A 22685-nucleotide genomic window follows, 5' to 3' on the forward strand; every position below is an offset into this window, starting at 1 on the left:
GAATCAGACGTGTTGATCAACCTAATCTTCTCTATGAGGCCATCGTTTTTGATTCTTGTTTTGTCTCAGCATATTTGTTTTAGGTTTTTGTTGTTCGATTGCTCAGAAATTGTGTTAAACTGAAAGAAAATTGGATTTTATTTTCAATGTTCTGTTCTATTATCTGTCCATCAAATCTAAATTGTGTGTAAATCGGTAAAAAACCCTAGTTTCTTGATCTGACGAATTAGTCTTTGATTATGCTTTCTTTGACGATGCTGGTGATGAAGCAAATGGTATATACATTATGTATGAAAACTATGATTACATACATACCTCTACTGCCTTCCTTCTGAAGCTAGTAATTTGTAATCTTTTCATTTTCACCCTAATTTTTCCCATTATTCAGTAGATTTGTTCCTTTGCGTATTTGTTGATATATCCATGATTGGCTTTGATAACTATGGTTGATATATGAGGGTCAGATGATGATTTTATGCATAGTTCAGCTGATAATCTCTGTGATTATTATAAATTTTTAGTCTTTCGCTCCTATCTGATGACCCTTATATTATAAGTGTTCTAGTTCTGTTTACACCATTGATTTTGTGGCTTTGTTGAGTTTCATGAAACTGTGTTTTTTGCTTTTCACAAGGTTTGCTTCTGTCTTGTATGGAAAGACCAAGCTTTGTAACCAATTTTCTCACTTAACATTTCAAACTGGCCAATTAAGAACATTTTTTCTATATACAGGGTGTTTTTTTGTTTAAGCAAGTGCAAATGTGCAATGTTGATTGGATATGTTTTGGTCGCAATGCGAATTGTTTTTCTCCAAATGTGGCCTAACATTACATAAAGCAAGATCATGCCCCTATGTTTAGTCCAACAAAAAGAGGTCATCAAAATGATATTGTTGTATCATTTCTTTGATCCATGGCCAAACAAAAAGTGAACATTTTGTTGACCGATGGGTTGTGGATGAAGATGTGAGCACAACAATGTCAATTTGTTGGCCTTATTTTGTTGTGCCAAACATGGGGGCATGAAGTTCAGTTAGTCCCCATGTTTTACTTGCTTTATTATCAAGCAAAGGATCCTCTTTAATTACCCTTATATTTTAAGTGTTCTAGTTCTGTTTACACTCTTGATTTTTTGGCTTTGTTGAGTTTCATGAGATTGTGTTCTTTTGCTTTCCACAATTTGTTTCTGTCTGTTAAAGACAGCTTTTTAACTAATTTTCTCGTTGAACGTTTTGAAATGGACAATTAAGAACATTTTTTCTAAGTGACTCAGATTTCTTTGTTGTGAATTGTGTTTTGGGGACATGGCAAGGGAGTGTAAAAATGTGTTTGTTTACTGTGTTTGTGAAAGTAATGCCTGAACTCAAATTACATAAAGCCAAGGAAGCCAACACGGGGATCAATTAAAATCGATTCAATAAAAGTAAGCCAATAGCTTGTTATCGTTGTAACACCTTATTTCTCCATGACTCGACAAGAAAAATAAATCATTCATTCATGTCTCAACAAACATGCACAATTGCAATTTTTGATCAATTGCATATGTTGTATGTTGTTGGCTCATGGGTGTCGTTTTTTAAAATTTTGATGGATCATGGATGAAGATACGGTTAGAACAATGGTATTTGATTTTATATTATTGGGCCAAGCATGGAGGTATGAACTTTGATTGACCCTATATTGGCTTGTTTCTTTGTAATTTGGACTCTATTTTGAGCAAAAGAACAAAATACAAACCAAAACAACAAACAAACCAAAAGTGAGTAAAAGAAGTACCATTGTGTGTCAAAACAAAATTAAACTAGAGAATTCAGAAACAAACTAGATATAATTTAGCAGGAATGAGAAGACACAAGTTTTCAATTTTGGAGCCTAATCTTTTTAACTCAAATGAAAGCTCAACATCCATTATCTCTATTTTGCTTTTCCTTTTACAAAACAAAGAAAGAACATCAAGGTACAGACGGTTCAGGTGAAGTAATTCCTTCTAGGCCTGTATGGATGAATGTTTGCCAGTTTAAAGTAATAATTGAATATAGTTAAAAGAAAAGCAACCCCATGTGAAGGGAATGCGCGCACGACACGTTCAGAGACGACGACTCCATAGGTCATCGTGCTATCCAGCAGGCGTGAATGGTGGGAACTGGGCACAACGACGTCGTAGCCAGTTGTTCCGATCATCGCCACCTAGTCAAAAAGAACCGAATGCCTCAGATATCGACAACTCACTCCCATTCCTGTAACCAACTCTCCTCTTCTTCGTAGTTTGCCGTTACAGTCCCTCACTTTTCACGAACCGTCTCCCTCAACCCAAAGCTTCTCTCTCTCGAACACCCATCTTTGATCTTTGATCAATCAAAATTTCCAGGATGATTCACACCAAATCGGAATCAGACGTGACGAGCCTCGATTTATCTTCTCCTCGGTCTCCAAAACGCCCCGTTTACTACGTGCAGAGCCCATCCCGTGATTCCCACGATGAAGATAAGTCTTCTTCCGTGCAGGCCACCCCAATCTCCAACAGTCCCATGGACTCCCCCTCCCACCCTTCCTACAGCCGCCATTCCAGGACCTCCTCCGCCAGCAGAGTCTCCGGTACTTTCCGATCTCCCTCCTCAGGTAGGAAGGGGAGCAATAAGAGGAGTCTTGAGAAAGGATGGCGTGAATGCAATGTAATTGAAGAAGAAGGGGACTACGATGAATTCTATAGAGATCAAGGGTTCAGTAGGAGGTGTCAGGTTTTTCTAGGGATGGCTGGGTTTGTGGCTCTATTTACTCTGTTTTGCTTCATCCTATGGTGTGCTAGTACACCTTACAAAGCCAAAATTGCTGTCAAGGTATCAATCTTTTCTTCTTCACTATTTTCCTTGCCATTGCTTGTATGACCATTGAGATTGATTTTGTGTTGCAGAGCTTGAATGTACATAACTTCTATTATGGTGAAGGATCGGACTACACTGGGGTGCCAACCAAAATGTTGACAATGAATTGTTCAGTGAGAATGAATGTGTATAATCCTGCCACTTTCTTTGGCATTCATGTCAGATCCCCTGGTATCAGGCTTATGTATTCAAAGATTACCATTGCAACTGGTCAGGTAATTTAGGACTGAATATGGTGGTGGGTACCTGAATCGACTATCAAGCATGTATTTTGTTCAGTCTATGTTTTGGTTGCAGTTGAAGAAATACTATCAACCAAGAAAGAGTCGCAGGGCTGTGTCTGTAAACCTTCAAGGAAATAAGATTCCTTTGTATGGAGCAGGAGCAAGCTTGGCAGGACTAGATAACAATGGTGGAGTTCCAATGACATTGGTGTTTCAAGTCCAATCGCGGGGGAATGTGGTAGGGAAATTGGTGAAGTCAAGGCATCAAAGGCATATCTCTTGTGACTTGGTCATTGATTCTCGAAGCAACAAACCCATCAACTTTAGGAAGGAATCATGTAAATATCATTGAATCGATAATGTGAGAAGAAATAACGATGGTTTAAGGAACCCACAAGAAATAATGTGAGATGAAGCAAAGAAAACTCAATGATACAACTTTCATATCAATTGCTGGAATCAGTTGGTTATCATTTATTTAGGTGCAGGACTGGTCTCTTGCTTGTCAATAGCACAACCGGTCTCTATGACTGTGCCTCCGATCCTATTTGGGGGCCAATACCGAAATATTGATCTCCCTATTATATTCTTTGCAGGAAGGGGACCCCTAAAGAAACAAACTTCACAATCAGCAAGAAAGAAAAAGAAATAAAAGATTCAGTCCAAACCATCAGTCAAGTAAGAATACATTACCATACATGTGAATCGTAACTATTATTACGGTTGTCACCCATCACGAAAACTGAATTCTTAGGCACATGCTGCATTACAAAGTATTGGATAAGTACATGCAGAATCAAAATCATAAGGTGTTAAGATGAACACTGGATGTAAAGGTGGCTAAAATTTTATGAACTGACTGCATGTGAAATGTCAAGATATCTACTTGGCATAACCATCCTTGCCTTGGGTTTGGAACAGAAAAAGCAATGAAAACAAAGAAATCTAAATGAGATGACAAAACATTCTAAGATGTTACTTACAATTCGCGACATGTCATATGAAGGTGGTTCGAGAATAAAATTTTCTCCTCTCATAACCCCATTAACCATAAGCTTCCCCTCATGAACCTGCCATCAACCAAATATTATGTTATAATTTTACCATCAAACACTTCAACAGATAAAATAAAGGATTAGTCCGGAAATAGAAACATAAAGTAGAAAAAGGAGAGTGGGGGATTCTCACCTCCACAATATCACCTTCTTTGGCAACAACTCGTTTTATAAAGACGTCATCATCAGTGTATCCTACTTCCTGGAGGACGGGCGGACTTTTGAAAATCACGATATCATTGGCACAAGGCTTTCTAAAGTAGTATGTAACCTGAAAAATTGTATAACCATCACACACAATACTTCAAAATTTTGCAACATAAAATGAATATTAAGGATGTACATTCATTGTAATGCCACAGTCAATATTCCAGTACCAACTTCATCACCTTTCACCGTTAGAGAATAAAGTCACTTTACAACCAGCCACAATAATCAATCAGAGCCAATCACCAGGAAAAAAAGGCAATAATGATAACAATTGAAGGAAAAAAAACCCTACTCATCTTCACAATCTTCTCATCACTTGCATAGTTTGCCCTCTACTGTATATTTATATCCATACTAAGAGACTTCCAAATAGTTACTTACACAAGCAGTCTATAAAATAAATTATTTCACACAAACCTCAGTAATCACACGGACTTGGTCATGGCTAAAATCACCATCGGAACCACAATAAAACTTCAAACCCTAACACTCGATAACCGAAGAAGCTATATAAGATCCATTATTTCAAGGAACAAGAATAAAGACTGAACTTAAGCCACCAACTATTCAATGTCTCAGCTCCGTATTAAAGTTTCCATTAGCTAAACTATCAAAGCATCTCCGAGCATTACACTTTAAAAATCACCGCAATACAGTAAAGAAACACCACCTTCTCTGCAACAATTCTGTCTCCAACATCAAACGTAGGATACATTGACAACGAAGGAATGTACCTCGGCTCCGCCACAAAAGTTCGAAAAGCAAGCGACACCGCTACCGCCGCAAACACCGTCTTTGCATCATCGAAAGTAAAATTAAACCATTCTGGCAAAACCCCATCACTCTTCTCCACCTGCTCATCATCCCCATCGCCTCCTCCTCCTCCTCCGCCATTGCCACCACCTCCACTATCGACCACCGCCTTGGTCTCCTCACCAGAGTCTTTAATTTCATAACAATTTAATCGTCGCGACCGGGCTCTTCGTTCTGGGAAGTGATTGAATATCTTGAGTTTACGGTTTTTAAGGGGTTTGGAAAAGCTGCCGGAGCTGAAATTAAGATTTCTAAAACGATGTAAAAGAGAATTAGGGCTTCTGAGGGTTGAATCGTCGAGATTCGGAAACTGTAGGAAACGAATTGGCGGCAGAAGCTGCAGACATTCCATTCTCTCCACGAGTTCGCGTTTTGGGATGTTGAGTCTGTAATTGCACATTTGCATATCCATCGTCTTGGGCTTTTCTATTGGGTTTATAGGCCATCCAATTCCAAATGGACCTCTACCAGCCCAATTCATTCAGACTTAATAGTAATGGGCCCAATTCATGACAGGCCTAAGAATTATACGGCCATATAGGACATGACAGATTGGCCTAAGCCCATAAATATGCTGGGCCATGCCTTGTTCGTGGGCCAACCAGGTTATTGCCGTCTCATAAACTCAATCTTGGTAGTAAAAGATTACCTTTTTTTCAACAACTCTTGTTTATTAGAAGATTTGTTTGGGAACAAACTCTAAGCTTTTATCTTAAACAATAGATGATATACATGATTTTCAAAATTGATAATTGATTATATTTTTAATAAAATAATATATAAAAACTATATTAGGATTACGATGTTCTCAAATACAATGGGCGTCCCTGGTATAACTCAAAATACATCGGTCTCATCCAACCGACGTCCGCAGTTTTGTTAAGAATAACATCGCAGTTTTGTCAAGAATACATCGGTTACATCAATAGTATCCTAGATGCCCATTGTTTTTATGTTGCGTTCTAAACGTTGAGGTTCAAAACACATCTATATAACACATAGATTGTGACATAACTATCTCCCATTCAAGTCTACAAATACAAACAAGTAGTCAACATGATAGCAAAGAGTGCAGAAAGATTTGACACCGAAGAAGACAATGATGATGAAGACGAGATATTGAAGCCATACATTCAACCATGCATATATTGGATCAGTAATTCACCAAAAAAATATCTAAGAGGAGGGAGAAAGGGAGGAAAAATGACAGCAAGAAGCTCAAGAGCGCGTCGATGACGAAGATGAAGATGCTGTCAATAAAACACTCAAGTTAAGAGAGGAGTGAACAAGAAGAAGTCCAAGAGTTCGAGAAGATGATGAACAACTACAAAGTGGACGGAGGACTATAAGAAAGGGATGTGAAATACTGGACATTTGTTAATTTTGGCTTGCATTGGCATGGCTGTGCATGTATAGCTTTGTACTAGTGTAATTGTTAGGTGTAGCATTAGGGTGTGTATGTCTACAAAAGAAGATTGTACCTCTCATTGTAAAAAACTGATTCAAGATTAATTAATAAAAGTAACTTAAACTTTCTCTAATCTCTTTTAATTGCATGGATCAACACTAATTGGGTTCCATTGAAGGTTCCTGTGAAGCATTGAAAATTTGTAAGATGTTGCAGCAAATACAATATTTACACAGTATGAGGTAATTTTCACCAGATTCAGATGTATATTTCTGGAATTGAAATTAAAGTTTGTAGCAAATAACTTGTGGACTCCATGAAGCTGTTACAATTCACCATCTTCTGCATCATAATGAAGCAGGTTGAGACGTGATCACTTCGGTCGCCTATTCTTCCTGTCAACTTATGAATATCATTCTATATGAGTTCACAAACTGCCCAGATATGCTTCCCTGACCTTGAAAGTGTTTCCGGCACATTGTCGGCGGCCTTGCCTGGAGCACACACATCCGAATAGGAGACATTGGTTTAGCAGTAGTACACACAGTTTCAGACGAAATGCTATAGCACTTCAGAACCATTTGGATTCTTATATTTGTTGCAGATGCCCCATTTTGGCTGACACCAACTGTTCCAGGAATCTGCAAAACATTAACATAAGCAGCACTAAGATTTTTTTTCTCATTCATCCTCCCCATGGATTTCATGGTTACCTCATCTTTATTCTCATCTAGTTCGACTTCCGGATCTTGTTCCCCATTACTTGGAATTCTCTTGCCTTCCCTCGTTAAACCAATGGCATGCCATGCATCTGCAACAAGCTGCATGGTGTTCTTGTTAGGAACAATGCCTTCTGTTTCCATAATATCCAGCAATTCTTCTGCTTTTCTTGGCTGTCTCGCTTCTCCATATCCCCATATCAAGGTCTCGTAAGTTCTCAAGTTGGGGGAAACGCCAATTTGGTACATTTTCTCATAAACCCTCATCGCACGCTCCATTTTACCTGCGCTGCACCATCCACTGATTATGGTGGTGCAGATCACAACATTTGGATGAACACCAGATTTGTGCATTGAAGTCAAGACCGACTCAGCTTTCCCTGGTTGTCTAGCACGCACATAGCCTTTTGCCAGAATGCTAAATGCGTGGATATCAGGATCTATACCTGCTTTCTCAATGTCATTAAAGATTTCCTGGCATTTGTCCATTAGTCCTGCCGAGCTCCATGCATCCATAATGGTACTAAATGTTATTACATCTGGCTTGACTCCATATTCATCCATCAATGACAATGCCTGTCAAATAAGTATGGTTACGATTAATACTTCTTTTGGTTTCTAAGAATGTTGAGAAAACCAGAATCACTCTTCTGAAGCTATTGCAAATTAACATGAAACTTCTTATTGCAGTAAAGTTGCTACTAATATTAGGCTACAGAGATAAATGAGTTATTACACTCTTTCCACTAAATGACAGTCGTGTGCGCACGTGCCACATTGAATACTTTAATTCTGCCATGCCATGAGCAGAGATGCCATGCATGGTGTCAAATTCACATGGCAGTATGCTCCATGCACTGGGAGCATGGGTGGATACCTATTGTATGCAACCGATTTTTAATCATAAATTAAGAAATTCCATATATAGTGGCCAATGTACATGGCCCATGTGATTTACGTAAAAAAAAAAGCCTGGCGTAACTCCTGAGAATGTCTAGCATGATTATTCACAATAGATCAATTTCTTAGCAGCATACAAAAGCCAGAAATAATGTGATATGGTGAACACCTTAAGAATTCCTATGGGAGACTCAAGCTACGAGCAGCAAAAATTAGTCATTATCCCAAGAAGTTGTAGTGCGACTTAGCATGCATGGTATAAGTTACAACTCCTATCTACTGTGCACATGTCCATGATTCATGAAAGTCTCCATTAGATATGATTATATTCGAAAACAGTAGAATAAAATTGACGAAGGGAGTAACAAAGGATGAAACAAACCTCATCAACTCCATCGCTATCACCAATGTCCAGAAATCCTTTGATAAGAGTGTTGAAAACAACAAGATTTGGATGCACACAAAGTTCCTTCATCCTGCACACAAACCTCAAGGCCTCTGTCATATTACCTTCCTTACAATAACCACACACAATGATGCCACAAGTCCGCTCATTAGGTGCCACTTTGTTGAACTGCATCTCCGTTATCATATCCTCGGCCTTAATTGTCACCCCGTTTTGTGCATATGCTCTTGCTAAGGTGTTGTACGTCACAACATCAGGTTGCACACCAGATGCCGCCATCTTGTATACCACTTTCCATGCTTCCTCCATATTGTCCTTGTTACACCATGCTCTGACCAAAATATTGTATGTCCTATCATTCGGTTTCACATTTTCTTCTGCCATTAACTCTAGTAATCTCAGAGAGTCTTCAGGTTTACCAGAATTTCCAAATCCTTTAATAAGGGTATTAAAGGTGCTGGTTGTAGGCTTACAACCACTCTCCCTCATTTTCTGAAAGATTTTCATGGCTTGATCCACATTTCGGGATTCAGAGAAAGCATTGATCATAGCATTGAAGAGAATTGCATCAGGCTTCAAGCCATTTTCTTCCACTTTTGAGATGAGCACAAGAATGGACTTGAAACGCTTCTGCCGAGTCAAGGCAGCTACAAGAACTGTGTATGTTAGAAGAGTCGGCCTGTGTCCTTCTTCTGTTAAGGCTTTGAAAATAGAATGGGCTTCTCGAGGCTTGCCCCTTTCAATTAAAGCATTCATCAATTTTGTCCTTGCAACGACAGTCCGGCAACTGCCATTGCCTCCCAAACAGACAGGGCATTGAAATCGAAGGTTTGTATCTGCAGAAGACGAGATTGAGCAGAACTGGTCCTTTCCATTTAGATGTGATTCCTGTGAAATTCAAAACATTCAGACTTTGGCTGTTACAATGCCCATATGAAAAATGCTCACAAGGACATATGTAAATATCCTTGAATAGGCCTAATAGGGTTATTTTCAAGAATATCTTTCAGAAAGGTAGACCTGTAACCAGCATGCATTAAAACACGCCCTGTAATATATGGATAATTTGACAAACAATAAATGTATACAGGCTGAGCAATGTGGTCAGAGATATTTCAGAGGGAGGGAGGGAGCTCAAATCCCTTCTACTACATCAAATTTCTCGTTTGAAGTTGTACTCAAAAGGTCTTAAATGGCGACTAAAAGCAGAAAGAGACAGATGCTAAGTAATTCTAAGCATAGCAAACTACAAGTGACATTAAATTCTTGCACAAAGATTAATCAATACTGAGTCACAGAGATACAATAGATGCCCTATTTATTATTGAAAATCACTAGATATATGAATATATTTCAACTGATAGGTTTTGTAAGCTTAATGTTACAATTTATTAGCTTTGGATAGGACCACTGCAGGTTCCAGAAAGAGCAACCAAACAACTAATTTGAAGTTACCATCTTAATGAAAAAAGAACATAGAAGTAGTAATACCATAAATGCTGATGTTTCAACCAGCTTCTCACTTGCGATAGTGCCCTCTTGCTGCTTGCTCATGACGACAATATGATCCTTTTCTCAGGGAACTTTCTGGATGTCTACTCTGCTTCTCAATATGTAATGAGCCACCTTCTTGCCTTGACTGGTTTCAAATTCAAGCTACCACAACAAATTATGAGGCCAAAGGAATCTCATCTTCAACTTCAACTCAAACTCAAAGAGATGGTCAAGAAACCATCCCATCATTTGCAGAGACTAGAAAGAAAAATAGAACATCAAATCACACATTGTCAACTAAATTCATGAAAATACACTTCGAGAAGGCCTTCGCCATATGCAACAGAGCTCACTATCACAGCAACAACATAATATACAATCAATGAAGTGCTAATTCAACTAAATGGAATACTAGGCCTTCCATTTTAATTGGAGGACACTGGGCTTTGAAAAATTCCCATAATAAGACAGGATAATGCTAGGTGAAATGAACAACGGGCAAAACACACACTTGGAGCATGTAAATGAGCCAAACGGGAGAAGTACATTATAGAGAGAAGCTTTGACACTAAATGCTTTACAAACTAGGAAATGACTTCTTAGTGCAAAATACAAACATTCTTGGTGCCGAAACAACGCTTTATGGTTCCAAACCCAATCCTGTCATGCAGATAAGCACCATCAAAAGTACACATCCTTCTTTGCGTAGCAACACAACAAACTGTGAGAGGAAACCCACTTTTTACTTCTAATTTCACATCAGATCTTAAGTAACAGCATTGATATTGGAAATCAGTTTCAATTAACATATTCAATCACATCAGGGACTTTTCTACCCTAATCACAATTGATCAACATCAGAAGGCCTAAAAAAAGATGAAAAAAAAATCAGATGACAGTGCAGATTGAGCTTAAACCAACCTTAAGAGCACTGCAATTTCAACTTATAAGAACCTCGACGGATGAGTTGAACCGTTGCAGAGCGCGAAGAGGGAAATGGGTTTCCATGGTTGGCCTTGGTTTTTCGCATGGTGGCCATAAAAAGCATTGGCAAGAGTAGTAAGAAAATTGTTGTGTAGTGCTTATGTGTTTTGTGTTGTGACAAGCACCAGTGTTTCTTATCCACATAATATTATCAGAAATAGATTTCCGATAACTTTCTGAGGCTTAAAAACTTTAATACCACAAAATATGTGAAATTGATTAATTGGTGGAGGAAGCTCGGCCACAACAGCTTCAATATGAAGGTCAAATTTTTTTCCCTGAGAATTTTTTTTTTTTTATATTTCATACAAACTACTGATGTTTTTAATGGGTTGGATGAGCTTTTGTTTTATAATTTTGCCATGCGAGCCATCTCAAGTGTTTCTTTTTCTTTTTTCTTTTCCAGTAGGCTGTAGCCGATGCAAGTCAGTTGTTCAATGTGAAACTTCAGCAGGAAAACATTTCATTAGATTTTATACATTAGTAACGGTAATTATACAGAATCAGACCAGCCATTCTCTCTTTTGTTCTTTTTCTCTCTTTCATTCCAGATGAAGTCTTCTGATTCGATCAGTCTTCATAAAACAAAATCATAACGAGAAAAGGTAGCAGTAGGCGAGTTAAATGCTTCCAAACTAATATGCACAATACATTTGCGCACCAGAGTGCTGAAACCTCAACCTGCAAGAAGTTAAAGAAGAAATACCAGCAAATTAAAACAATGCAACTGCAGTGGAGAAGGGAATTCACATTTTATGAACCCTTTTGCGATATTTTCTGGAATAACCTACCGATCCAAATGACAAAAAAAATGCTCTCCGGCTGGTAAGTGAACGATAAATATAAGCGCCATGGATCGAATACAAGTACCACAGATTCACTCTGTACCGATGCAAATGTTTGCTGTGGCCAACACCAACCATAGGCTTGCTAGATGAAGATAGATATTCTTTCTCACGGGATGAATGTTAAATAAAAGAACTACGACCTCCCCCGAGTGGTACTCTTGGCTTGAATGAAGCGGAAACAATCACAGAAGGGCATTGCTGGAAGCCAATGCTCTGTAGCAACAAAGCAGATCTATGTCAAGTGGCCGAAGAAACTATTACTCAGCACAAACAAAAAGAAACGAGTGACGGTGAGATTATAATTTTTTGGTCACTTCCCAAAATGTAATTAAAGATAAAACTGATGAAATGAGGGTTTCAACTTACTGGTATGCTTAATAACAGCCCTTGACTATTCACAAGAACTGGCAGACTTCTTCTGGCAGCAACTGGAATAGATTTCAAGAGCCAGAGAGCTCTTTGAGCCAATGATCTTGCATAATCTAAGCAGGGATTCGACTTCTGCATTATTTGATCTGTTTTACTATCTGAGAGAATGCTTTCCTGTTGAGCATGTTGCAAGCTAAGAGATTGAGACAACTTAGCAAGAAACAGCCAGTCAGATTCAATCATATGCCGCACCTCAGCTCCCATCTCACTATCAAATACACAGGACAGGCAGTTACATTGCTGAGTTTCCTCTGTGAAATCCCCGTCACGATAACATTCCCTGGAATGTCCGCTGCCAAAACCATTGTTTTTGAGTTCCCATGTAACAAAAAATCTGTTCATGAAGTAGCATGTTTGTCCAGGTTGAAGTCTTACACTTGAAGATGTGTCAACACATTTGATTTCATCCTTAGAGTCGCAATCAACTGTAACTTCAGTTTTACTCTTGAAATGACCCATTTCCTCCTTCTGCAATAAAAGAACACTCTGATATGTTGGCTCACTAATAATATTGAGCCTCTTGGCTTCAGTTAGAACTGATTGAGATGTGATGTCCAAAAAATGTACATCCGATGCATCGGGAACTAAGTTATCTGAGTATGCCTTGCCATCAAGTAAGATTTGCTTTAACTCACTCGAAATATATTGCTTTTCTTCTTCGTGAGATGGAGAGTCAAAAACTTCCATTTGCAAAGGCAGAGGATTCGTAGAACAACAAGCCAAAAACTTGGCACCCTTAGACCCAGGAGCTGGACATAGGTAACAGCCAGCCACAGTGAGGGAGGTCTGCAAGATTGTAATAAAAGCCAGTAATATATTTATTACCAAGTCCTGTGCAGGAAAAAAAAGCAAGCATCCCTGTATCCACCTTCAATGCAGAAATTAAAATCACATACTAACAGGAAAAAATGATTCAGTTGGTTTCTGTATATACTTCTCATAGAGATTCAATTAAGAAGAAGCTTCTTCCTTTATTTCGAACATGAGAAAGAAGGTTGCCATCAAGTAATTTCTTCCTTTCTTGCTTATATGAGTAGTCGAGCACCAAGCAGATGGTTGTTTTATATGGATGTTATAGAGAGCAAGTACACAACCGTGACTCCGCGAGAACACAACTATACATTAGAGAAGTAAATTAAATGTACCTTGCAAGGGAAAGTACGAATGTAATCCAACAGCAACTTTGAAGCACCACCCCTTATGGGCCTGTGCCTTTGTGAGATAAACTGACAAATCACAGATTGAATAACGATGGGATGAGCAATTTATAATTTTAGGTCCAAATATTAGGAGTTCTCAGATTCCAATATCTGTAGTACCTGCAAGACCAAGGCTACAAACTGTGACAGGTAGATGTCCTTGATTTTTAATGGATAAAGAATCGACAAGTCAATAACAGCATAACCTTGCTGCAAAAACAATAAATTTATCTAGTAATTAGATAATGAAGCAAAACACTAAAAAATGACCCCTTAATAGGTTACATAAACATTTAGATATTTTTAATTGTTGATGATATCAAAAGGTCTCGACAGTCCAAAGGATGCTTACATCCGTTATAGTCACAGCCTGATTTATCAAATCACAGCAAATTTGGTGAACATACGCACGTGTTTTTCGACAGGCAGAAATAACTGCTTGCATCTCAGACTTGAAGGTACCTAAACATAAGAAGTAGAATGCAGCTGATAAACCAGAGCACAATTAATGTGATTATGCTGCTAAGTATAAGGGCAAGTGAAAAGGTATTTGAAGTTAAACAATCTCAATAGAATTGATGTCTCATGATAAAAGTCACGTCAAAGACGTCTAAACAGGATGATATCACAACTCACGTGATGACAGATTTTCTAATGACATTCGAATCCTATTCCGAGCATACAATGGGCTTTTATTAGTTGGGTCTTCCACCCAAGACTGGTTACTGCCCTGACATATCTGGAAAATTGAAAATAAAAGAACGACGAGAATAAAATTAACATATGAGCACAACAATCCTATTACAGAATAACAATTTTAAGCCAACCCAAAGCCATGCCCTAATGTGTGGGCGAGTGAGTTTGTCTGCTTATATACACACACCTTATACATGTCTTCTTTTGAGAAATCCAGAAGTGGCCTCACTAAAAGAATGCCATAGTTTCTTGCATTTTTACCATAAGGATGAGTAGATAGGAACATTTGAGATGTAAATGCCATGCCTGCAAGTCCAAGCACACCACTATTGCGAGATAGTCGAAGAATGAATAACTCAGCCTGCATTTTGCCATAAAGTCACCAATACGATGGCAGTAAAAAGCCTTAAACTTGAAATCATTCACAGTCTAATAATTTTTGTTCTTTTAAAGTTATAAATATACAACTCATGTACGGAAAGGTAAGCAGGCACATGACTGCAAGCAAAGAGATGCACAAAATCAAATTGATCCAATGCTGGTCAAGACCTGGTCATCTGCATGATGAGCAACAAGTAACACACCAATCTGTTGTTGAGTGCAAACAGTCTGAAATATTTGATACCTGGAGCTCAAGAAATATTTAGAAAGATTCCAAATGAAATCATATCCTCTGACAATACTTAAATTAATAATTGTATAAAAAATGTTACCTGCATGCTTTATATGAAATTTCAAGGGCGGTAAATGCATATACACATGACTAAATGAAGTTACCTCATGTCACGGGCTGCTTCTTGTAAGTGCCCCTGATTTGGCCTCCCGTCTGACCACTCACAACGAGCAATCTCACTTCTGATTCCTACACAAAAGTCTAGTTAACCATCCAATATTCCAATCTCACTGCAAACTCAACAATAAAATACGGAGTTTTCAGAATTGGATGTACCCATATCAGACACACGAGAAGAAACAAGATTAGCCTCAGCTTTGCTCTCCCCACGTAGTCCATGATCAACAATTATTGCCAAAAGACCATCAATGAAACCATTGGCCTTACCAAAGGCATCCGGGTCTTCAGTTTTCCAGCCAGCGGCCAATACGCAGAGGGCCATACTGTCAGGGCCCCCAGATACTCCTAAAGCTAGAAACATGAAACACACATCAGTGTCACCATAATTCAGCAATCAAGTGGGGGTTTTATCTCTCCTGCACTCCTCTCTACTTAAGGAAAATTTTTGATGAACCATTACATTTTCACAAGTAACATAGACAAATTATTCAGAGGTCACATTCAAATAAATTCAAGAAATAAATTTCTCAAACTGGATTAAGCCAGTTTCAAACGGGGAAGTGGAACAGAACAAAAAAATTCCAGAATTTTGAAATCACTATTTATTCCCCAAAAGAATTTCCCAAATTTCCCCAGAACCAAACAGGAAACAGGAAAAGTGCAAATTTTTGAAGTTTTTACTGACCAATACGATGATGCGGCTTGAGCCCTGCCATGGCCATTCTCCGAGAGAAAGCCTGCCTATAGGAAGTTATGTCATCTGGGTCCTGGTCATTAAAACACTTGCAGAAGAACCGAGTAGAAAGAGGGACGCGGATCCCGTGACGATGAAAATAAACGAACTTGGTCTTGCACTTTAGTGATGAATATGAAAACCTAGGAAGAATTGAAGTAGATAACATGGCGGAGGTAACGGTGGCGCTAGCAGAGGTTCTAGCCTTCGAGCAGTTGATTACGCCTCCTAAGGCCATTCAATTGGGATTCGGCGTCTGTAGACTGCAGCAATTCAGCGTATGAGTTATTGATCCCGTAAGGAACCGGCGGTTGAATGAAAAAACCGGTAACTGGTCATGTTTTCGGTCGATACATAAAAAAAACCGAGAAATTGCAAAGACCGGAAAAAGACAGAGAAGACACGTGATATATGTCACGTGATCAGCGGAATGGTCTTCTTCCTCGACACCGGTACTGGAACTCGACATGATTAAAAACGGAACACAGAACACAAGAAGAAACTGATCGCAGCTTGTCGATGACGATCCTTCTCGCCAAATCAAAAAACCTTCAACGGCCTAGCCGATAACGCCATGATCACTCACCGAACCTCATTACCTTACATCTTCGCTGTTTTCACAGCTTTCCTGTCTTTTTCTTTCCTTCATTTCAAACTCCCTCTGGAATCAAGCCCGACTCAGAACCTAACCCTAATCCCAAATCGCACCCTTGACCATCGCAGCAACTACATCGTCCGCTTCACTGAGTACAGGCGAGCCGAGGACCACCGTTCGTACATCCAATCGAGTGTCCGATCGGAAGGCTGGGAATGGATCGAGAGGCGGAATCCGGCTGCCAAGTACCCGACGGATTTTGGTGTGATATCTGTTGATGATTCGGTGAGGGAGGACTTGATTGGAGAGATTGAGAGGCTTGGGTTGGTGAAGGATATAAATCTCGATAGAAGTTACACGAAGGGTTTGCTTGAGAATGCTTTCATTGATGGGGAAAAGCGTCCCGGGAAGATCTTCACCTCCATGTCTTTTAGCAAAGGAGAAGAAGATTATTCACCAGTGGCGGCCGCAACCGCTAATTCTTCCATTAGTTGGTCGCGCCGTCTCCTGACGCAGGTAAGGTTTTTCCTTTATCTGTTGATTTCTTTCTTTGTTAGTTTCCTCGAATTTCTGTTTGGTTGCTGGGAAAGACCAAATTTAAGCGAGTGAACCTATCTGAAGATAGTTAATGTTTATAGTTATTAAATCTCTCGTCCATCATGGACTAAAAGCGTAACTGTTATATTTCTCATTTAATCTTAGCTGCCGTAGTCGAAGAACTTGCCTTCTGGTGTTTTGTTCTTACTGCAGTCTATTGCTACAGAGCAATACAACTCGTAAACAAAATAGTTATATGTTCCATGCTTAAGAAAGTCTACAGGAACGAACTCCCCAATGAATGCATGTGCATGTATTTTGTTGTCATTGTTTTTCTCTTGTTTTAATGATGGAAAATTGGAAATCATAATTTCAAAGGAGATTAAGGGGACCAAATATCTCCCAATTACAAATAATTTGAACAGTTTTTTTCCTGTTTGCTTTCTAATTCTGATAACTACGTTTAATTTTGCAGAAGTCCCAGGTGACTTCCTTGTTGGGAGCAGAAGTTCTTTGGGCAAAAGGATACACCGGTGCTAAAGTCAAAATGGCCATATTCGACACTGGAATTCGAGCTGATCACCCACACTTTCGTCATATCAAGGTATGTTGTTGCTGGCTGTTAGGAATTTTTTCATATTTGACTCCAGTAAAATTTTAACTGATTCGATGGCTTTTCGTAAACTTACAGGAGCGTACAAATTGGACAGATGAGGATACCCTAAATGACAATCTTGGGCATGGGACATTTGTTGCTAGTGTTGTTGCTGGAAACGATGCAGAGTGTCCTGGTTTTGCGCCAGACACTGAGATTTATGCTTTCCGTGTGTTCACAGATACGCAGGTAATACTTGTTGTATGGTTAACTAATACTTGTATGAGTTTGAGAATATATTTTTTGACTTTCTGTCCTATCAGAGTATTTAGTAATTAACTAATTACCACCACCAAGGGTAGTGTACTCCGTGTTCTTGTTGCCTTGTTCAATATTTTTGGGATTTGAGTCACCACCCACACTCAAATCTGTGGGGTTTATTTAGCAAAAAATAACAAAAATGTAGTTGTGGTTTAAGCTAACAGAGAGAAAAGTCTGAAAATGGTAATGTGTTGAGGAGCCTTGTATTTAGTCTGCTGCATCTACTCCAGCTAAGATTTTGAATTTCTTACTTTTTGTATGGTCATACCATAAATGCCATTTGCAACATTATGAGAATTTGTATTTAGCATATTGCAGGTATCTTACACATCATGGTTCCTTGATGCCTTCAATTATGCTATTGCAACCAACATGGATGTGCTAAATTTGAGTATAGGTGGACCTGATTACTTGGATCTTCCATTTGTGGAAAAGGTTAGCCTCTAATAATTCCCTGTTAATATAGACTGATTTATTGCTTATTGAAAAACAGGCTGATTTTATTAATATGAAATGGTTAAATGATATATTGATATCCTTTTGTTTGCAAAAGTGGTAGACTTGAATATTCATATTTGAATTCAATGAGCTGGTTGTATGCTGCACTGCTGCTTTCTTGAGCAACATTTGCGAACTGCAGTTTATATTCATACATTGATCTTTTTTCCTTTTCTTAGTATTTCAACGTTCTTATATCTGTCTCTCAGTTTGTGAACATGTTGTTTCTTACTGCCCATGGCTCGTAATCATAAAGTATAGCTTATGTAATAATCTTTCTACGCAGTTTTTCTTTTATTCTGGAGAAAGCTTCTGCAATATTCATTTTGTAGGGTACACTCCCCATCTTCTCTTCCCGTAGGATTTATGTTTCTGTGATGTTACTATAATCTTTTGTTAACCATCAACCTAGAATGACCCTCCTTTGTCTGGCTTGAGGAGGGTTGTGCAATTACTTTTTTATGTTATTTAATAATATTTTGGTATTGATATGTTTGTCAATCTTTCACCTGTGCTCATGTTCCTTAATCACTGAAATGTTCATTAGGTTTGGGAAATAACAGCTAATAATATAATCATGGTTTCGGCTATTGGAAATGACGGGCCACTTTATGGGACTTTGAACAACCCAGCAGATCAAAGTGATGTTATTGGTGTTGGTGGCATTGACTACAGTGATCATATAGCCTCATTTTCCTCACGTGGCATGACTACTTGGGAGATTCCACATGGGTAGCCACTCCTTATTTTTTTCATGAAGCTTTTGCGCTTTCTTCGGAATTATGTATGTGATATTGTTGTTTCCCTGATTATAAATATAGATCAGGTTTTTTTATTCAAACAACTGATGTGATCTGTTGTTAATCCTTTTTTTTGCATAGCGAGATTGCTTAGGAATATCCGAATATGTCTTGGCTTTAGGTACCCTTTTTGGGGGGGTGATATCTGTCTGGCTCTCTTCTTACTTGTCCATATCCATCTTTCAATGATGCACATTAAATCAAATTCATGGCAAGCCTTAAGGTTTCCCTAATCTGCGAAGCCTTCTGGTTGTAGCAAATATCCCATCCTTTCCTACTATAATCTGTTGACAAAGACCTCGCCATTTCTTGTATAGCTTTCCTTTGTGTTCATTTTATGCTGCTGAGTTTTTCATGTTTCTCGAAAAAATATGAACATAAATAGAAGGAAAATACTTTTGTCATATACTTACATATCATTTTCTTTGTCATTTGCTAGCTGTGGATTCCTTATTTATATCTCTACTAGCTGAAAGTCATCATGATGAAAAGTGTCTAAATATTATTAAACTGTAAATTGCTTCTATAGGTATGGCCGCGTTAAACCGGATGTTGTAGCTTATGGGCGAGAAATCATGGGATCCAAGATCAGTACAGGATGTAAAAGTCTATCAGGCACCAGCGTAGCTAGTCCTGTGGTTTCTGGTGTGGTGTGCCTTCTTGTGAGCATTATTCCTGAAAGCAAACGGAAGGACGTTCTAAATCCAGCAAGCATGAAACAAGCACTTGTTGAGGGGGCTGCAAAACTTTCTGGTCCCAACATGTATGAGCAAGGTGCTGGGAGAATTGATCTGTAAGTTCAGCTCAGGTTTATTTCCTTCCCATGTGTTGTTAACGGAATGTTCTCGTCTGAGAATTATGTCGGTATTACCACTGCTTACTTTTGATTTCTTTGTCAGGTTAGAATCGTATGAAATTCTGAAGATCTACAAACCACGGGCAAGCATCTTCCCTAGTGCTCTTGATTATACTGATTGCCCTTATTCCTGGCCCTTCTGTCATGAGCCACTTTATGCAGGTGCTATGCCTGTTATCTTTAATGCTACTATTCTAAATGGGATGGGTGTAATTGGCTACGTTGAAAGTCCTCCAACATGGCATCCTTTGGATGAGGAAGGGAGCCTTCTAAGCATTCATTTTACCTATTCTAAAGTCATCTGGCCTTGGACTGGTTATATAGCTCTACACATGCAAATTAAGGAGGAAGGTGCACAGTTCTCTGGTGAGATTGAAGGCAATGTCTCTGTTAAGGTATACAGTCCTCCAGCTCCAGGAGAGAAGAGTTATCGAAGTAGTTTGTGTGTGCTCCAATTAAAATTAAAAGTTGTTTCGACTCCGCCAAGATCTAAACGAATTTTATGGGATCAGTTTCACAGTATAAAATATCCTCCTGGATATATTCCAAGAGATTCTTTGGATGTTCGCAATGATATTCTCGACTGGCATGGAGATCACCTTCATACAAATTTTCATATTTTGTTCAACATGTTACGAGATGCGGGATACTATGTTGAAACCCTTGGTTCTCCTTTTACATGTTTCGATGCTCTCCAATATGGTACACTCCTGCTGGTGGATCTTGAAGATGAGTACTTTGAAGAAGAGATTGAGAAACTGAAGGATGATGTTATTAATAATGGATTGGGAATAGCTGTCTTTGCTGAATGGTATAACTTGGATACAATGGTGAAGATGAGGTTCTTTGATGATAACACTAGGAGCTGGTGGACTCCAATTACTGGAGGTGCAAATATTCCTGCATTGAATGATCTTTTAGCTCCTTATGGGATTGCTTTTGGAGACAAAATTCTGAATGGTGACTTTTCTATAAATGGTGAGCAAAGTCGATATGCATCTGGAACAGATATCGTGAGGTTTCCTGGAGATGGGTTCGTGCACAGCTTCCCTTTCCTGGATAGCTCAGAGAGTGGTGCTGCTCAAAACACACTGCTTGCTTCTGGCACGACTAAGGTCAGCAGACAAGGCTGCTTCTTTTGTCATTGTGGATTATGATCTACTGCAGAGAGATTCTACTTGAACCACCCTAGAGAGATTTTATTTTATGAGATTAGTTATAACACCCTCGTATGTGCAGTCATCGGTTAGTTTTTATGATGCATTTACTCAAAAATCTCATGCTGCACTTTGCTCTAGCCATCAAAATTTGGACCCATTTATTGCAGAGGAATCTGTGTCCTGTTTTGTTTCGATGAACGAGCAAAATGCTTCAGGATGACTCTCCCTCACACACGTGCACGTGCACGAGCACATGCCACACTAAAGCACACAACAAACTATCCTCGAACCCATGGGCATATTCTAGTTCAGTATGAAAATATCAAGGCACTTGACTATTACATTTGGACACTAATAGCTATTTGCGACTACCACTATGACATGAACGAGGGTAATTTCCTTATTCCTAGTATCATAGATGGGTTTTTCAACCTTTTTCATGCTGTGTAATGGGTGTATGCAGGAAGAATCCCCCATTCTAGGGCTTTTAGAGGTGGGTGAAGGTCGTATTGCAGTTTATGGAGACTCCAACTGTTTAGATAGCAGCCATATGGTTACAAATTGTTACTGGCTTTTGAAAAAGATACTAGAATTTACCAACGACAACAGTAGAGATCCTTTGCTTTTCTCAGATTCTGCTAAGTTGGGTGATCCACTTTACAAGGATGATATCCAATTACCTTCACGTCGAACTGATGTTAATTTCACATCGTATTCTGCTGTTTTGGGCAAGGAGTTGATATGCAGGAGTGACTCCAGATTTGATGTGTGGGGAACTAAAGGATACAATCTACATGTTAGAGGAAGACACAGAAGCCGGCCTGGTTATCCTGTTATTTACAAGAGGAAAGGTCTGAATTCCAGTGTGGTAGCTAAGAAGGTTGGGCCTCCCAAATTCACTGAGAACAGCAACAGTGATTCCATTGGAAATAAATACTTGGGAGGCCTGCTTAACCGAGATGAGGTAATGTTCGAACTTTTTGGTCAAATGAATGGTTCCCCTTATAATATGAATTCACTAGCACGTCATTGCTCATTACTTCTACCCTTCCTTCTCGCAGCTCGATATGCCTGCAATGGTTACCAGCCATTGGCTTGTACCTGCAGCAGTTGCATTTTCTGGTTAGTAAATGTTTTTTCTTGCACTTAAAATGTGAATAGAAACTTTGGTATTTCCACGTGTGCTTATGTGTGAGCATTTTGGTTAGGCTTGATGATATTATTGAGCATTTGGCGGATTCGACAAAAGCGACGTCGACGACGGAGAGGATCCACCTCAAGCCGGTTGGGCAATGCATAGTCGAGGGTACATTTTCTTTGAGAAATTCTTTTTACCCGTACTGTTCTCATGTCCAAGATATCTCTATGATTAGGTCACAGGAATTAGATTTGTATTCATAGTTACATGCATGTAGTATTTTCTCATTCTGGATGCTTGTAATGCACAAAAATTTTGGTCGGTAATGAATTTAACACTTGAGGCAACAACCCAAACTATAGAGCATCTGTTTTTGGCTTTTTGCTGGTTAAG

The 22685-nt window shown here is 38.9% G+C and overlaps 5 protein-coding genes and 2 non-coding genes across 10 annotated transcripts; 4 read left to right on the plus strand and 3 right to left on the minus strand.

Moving 5' to 3' along the window:
• Positions 1–255: 255 nt before the first annotated feature.
• Positions 256–339, plus strand: LOC119998051. Its single transcript, XR_005468178.1, has one exon. It is a non-coding gene; the product is annotated as a small nucleolar RNA U83 (small nucleolar RNA).
• Positions 340–455: 116 nt separating this feature from the next.
• On the plus strand, positions 456–547 carry LOC119998049. Its single transcript, XR_005468176.1, has one exon. It is a non-coding gene; the product is annotated as a small nucleolar RNA snR60/Z15/Z230/Z193/J17 (small nucleolar RNA).
• Positions 548–1663: 1116 nt separating this feature from the next.
• On the plus strand, positions 1664–3494 carry LOC119996033. Its single transcript, XM_038842535.1, has 3 exons — positions 1664–2836; positions 2911–3096; positions 3179–3494. The coding sequence occupies exons 1-3, from the start codon at positions 2369–2371 to the stop codon at positions 3455–3457; spliced, it is 933 nt and encodes a 310-aa protein (XP_038698463.1). The 5' UTR covers positions 1664–2368; the 3' UTR covers positions 3458–3494.
• Positions 3428–5568, minus strand: LOC119996034 (chloroplast processing peptidase-like). The gene is made up of 5 exons (XM_038842536.1): positions 5041–5568; positions 4294–4431; positions 4089–4175; positions 3799–3866; positions 3428–3712 (listed from the first exon to the last, which is right to left on the minus strand). Exons 1-5 carry the CDS (start codon positions 5533–5535, stop codon positions 3580–3582), a joined length of 921 nt encoding a protein of 306 aa, XP_038698464.1. The 5' UTR covers positions 5536–5568; the 3' UTR covers positions 3428–3579.
• Positions 5569–6829: 1261 nt separating this feature from the next.
• On the minus strand, positions 6830–11215 carry LOC119997087 (pentatricopeptide repeat-containing protein At5g21222-like). Of its 2 annotated transcripts, none has more exons than XM_038843883.1 (4): positions 11032–11215; positions 10108–10272; positions 8593–9504; positions 6830–7886 (listed from the first exon to the last, which is right to left on the minus strand). In XM_038843883.1, the coding sequence occupies exons 2-4, from the start codon at positions 10168–10170 to the stop codon at positions 6990–6992; spliced, it is 1872 nt and encodes a 623-aa protein (XP_038699811.1). In that variant the 5' UTR covers positions 10171–10272; positions 11032–11215; the 3' UTR covers positions 6830–6989. The 2 variants fall into 2 exon arrangements, with proteins under 2 accessions (XP_038699811.1, XP_038699810.1); XM_038843882.1 differs by having other exon boundaries at positions 10108–10368.
• A 325-nt stretch (positions 11216–11540) lies between these two features.
• Positions 11541–16091, minus strand: LOC119997085. 2 transcript variants are annotated; one of them, XR_005467958.1, is made up of 12 exons: positions 15745–16091; positions 15216–15410; positions 15044–15128; positions 14816–14891; positions 14454–14627; positions 14207–14309; positions 13923–14032; positions 13691–13780; positions 13517–13597; positions 12309–13157; positions 11886–12155; positions 11541–11775 (listed from the first exon to the last, which is right to left on the minus strand). XR_005467958.1 is itself a non-coding variant. In XM_038843880.1 (11 exons), exons 1-11 carry the CDS (start codon positions 16028–16030, stop codon positions 12063–12065), a joined length of 2142 nt encoding a protein of 713 aa, XP_038699808.1. In that variant the 5' UTR covers positions 16031–16091; the 3' UTR covers positions 11541–12062. The 2 variants fall into 2 exon arrangements, 1 of the variants encoding a protein (XP_038699808.1); XM_038843880.1 differs by having other exon boundaries at positions 11541–12155.
• Positions 16092–16236: 145 nt separating this feature from the next.
• Positions 16237–22648, plus strand: LOC119997084 (subtilisin-like protease SBT6.1). 2 transcript variants are annotated; one of them, XM_038843877.1, is made up of 10 exons: positions 16237–16903; positions 17400–17528; positions 17616–17768; positions 18159–18275; positions 18886–19070; positions 19668–19931; positions 20038–21109; positions 21618–22118; positions 22216–22276; positions 22363–22648. In XM_038843877.1, the coding sequence occupies exons 1-10, from the start codon at positions 16367–16369 to the stop codon at positions 22452–22454; spliced, it is 3111 nt and encodes a 1036-aa protein (XP_038699805.1). In that variant the 5' UTR covers positions 16237–16366; the 3' UTR covers positions 22455–22648. The 2 variants fall into 2 exon arrangements, with proteins under 2 accessions (XP_038699805.1, XP_038699806.1); XM_038843878.1 differs by having other exon boundaries at positions 16733–16903; positions 18149–18275.
• Positions 22649–22685: the final 37 nt, after the last annotated feature.

This window comes from Tripterygium wilfordii, chromosome 4 (genome assembly GCF_013401445.1).
Source record: "Tripterygium wilfordii isolate XIE 37 chromosome 4, ASM1340144v1, whole genome shotgun sequence".
Lineage (NCBI taxonomy): Eukaryota > Viridiplantae > Streptophyta > Magnoliopsida > Celastrales > Celastraceae > Tripterygium > Tripterygium wilfordii.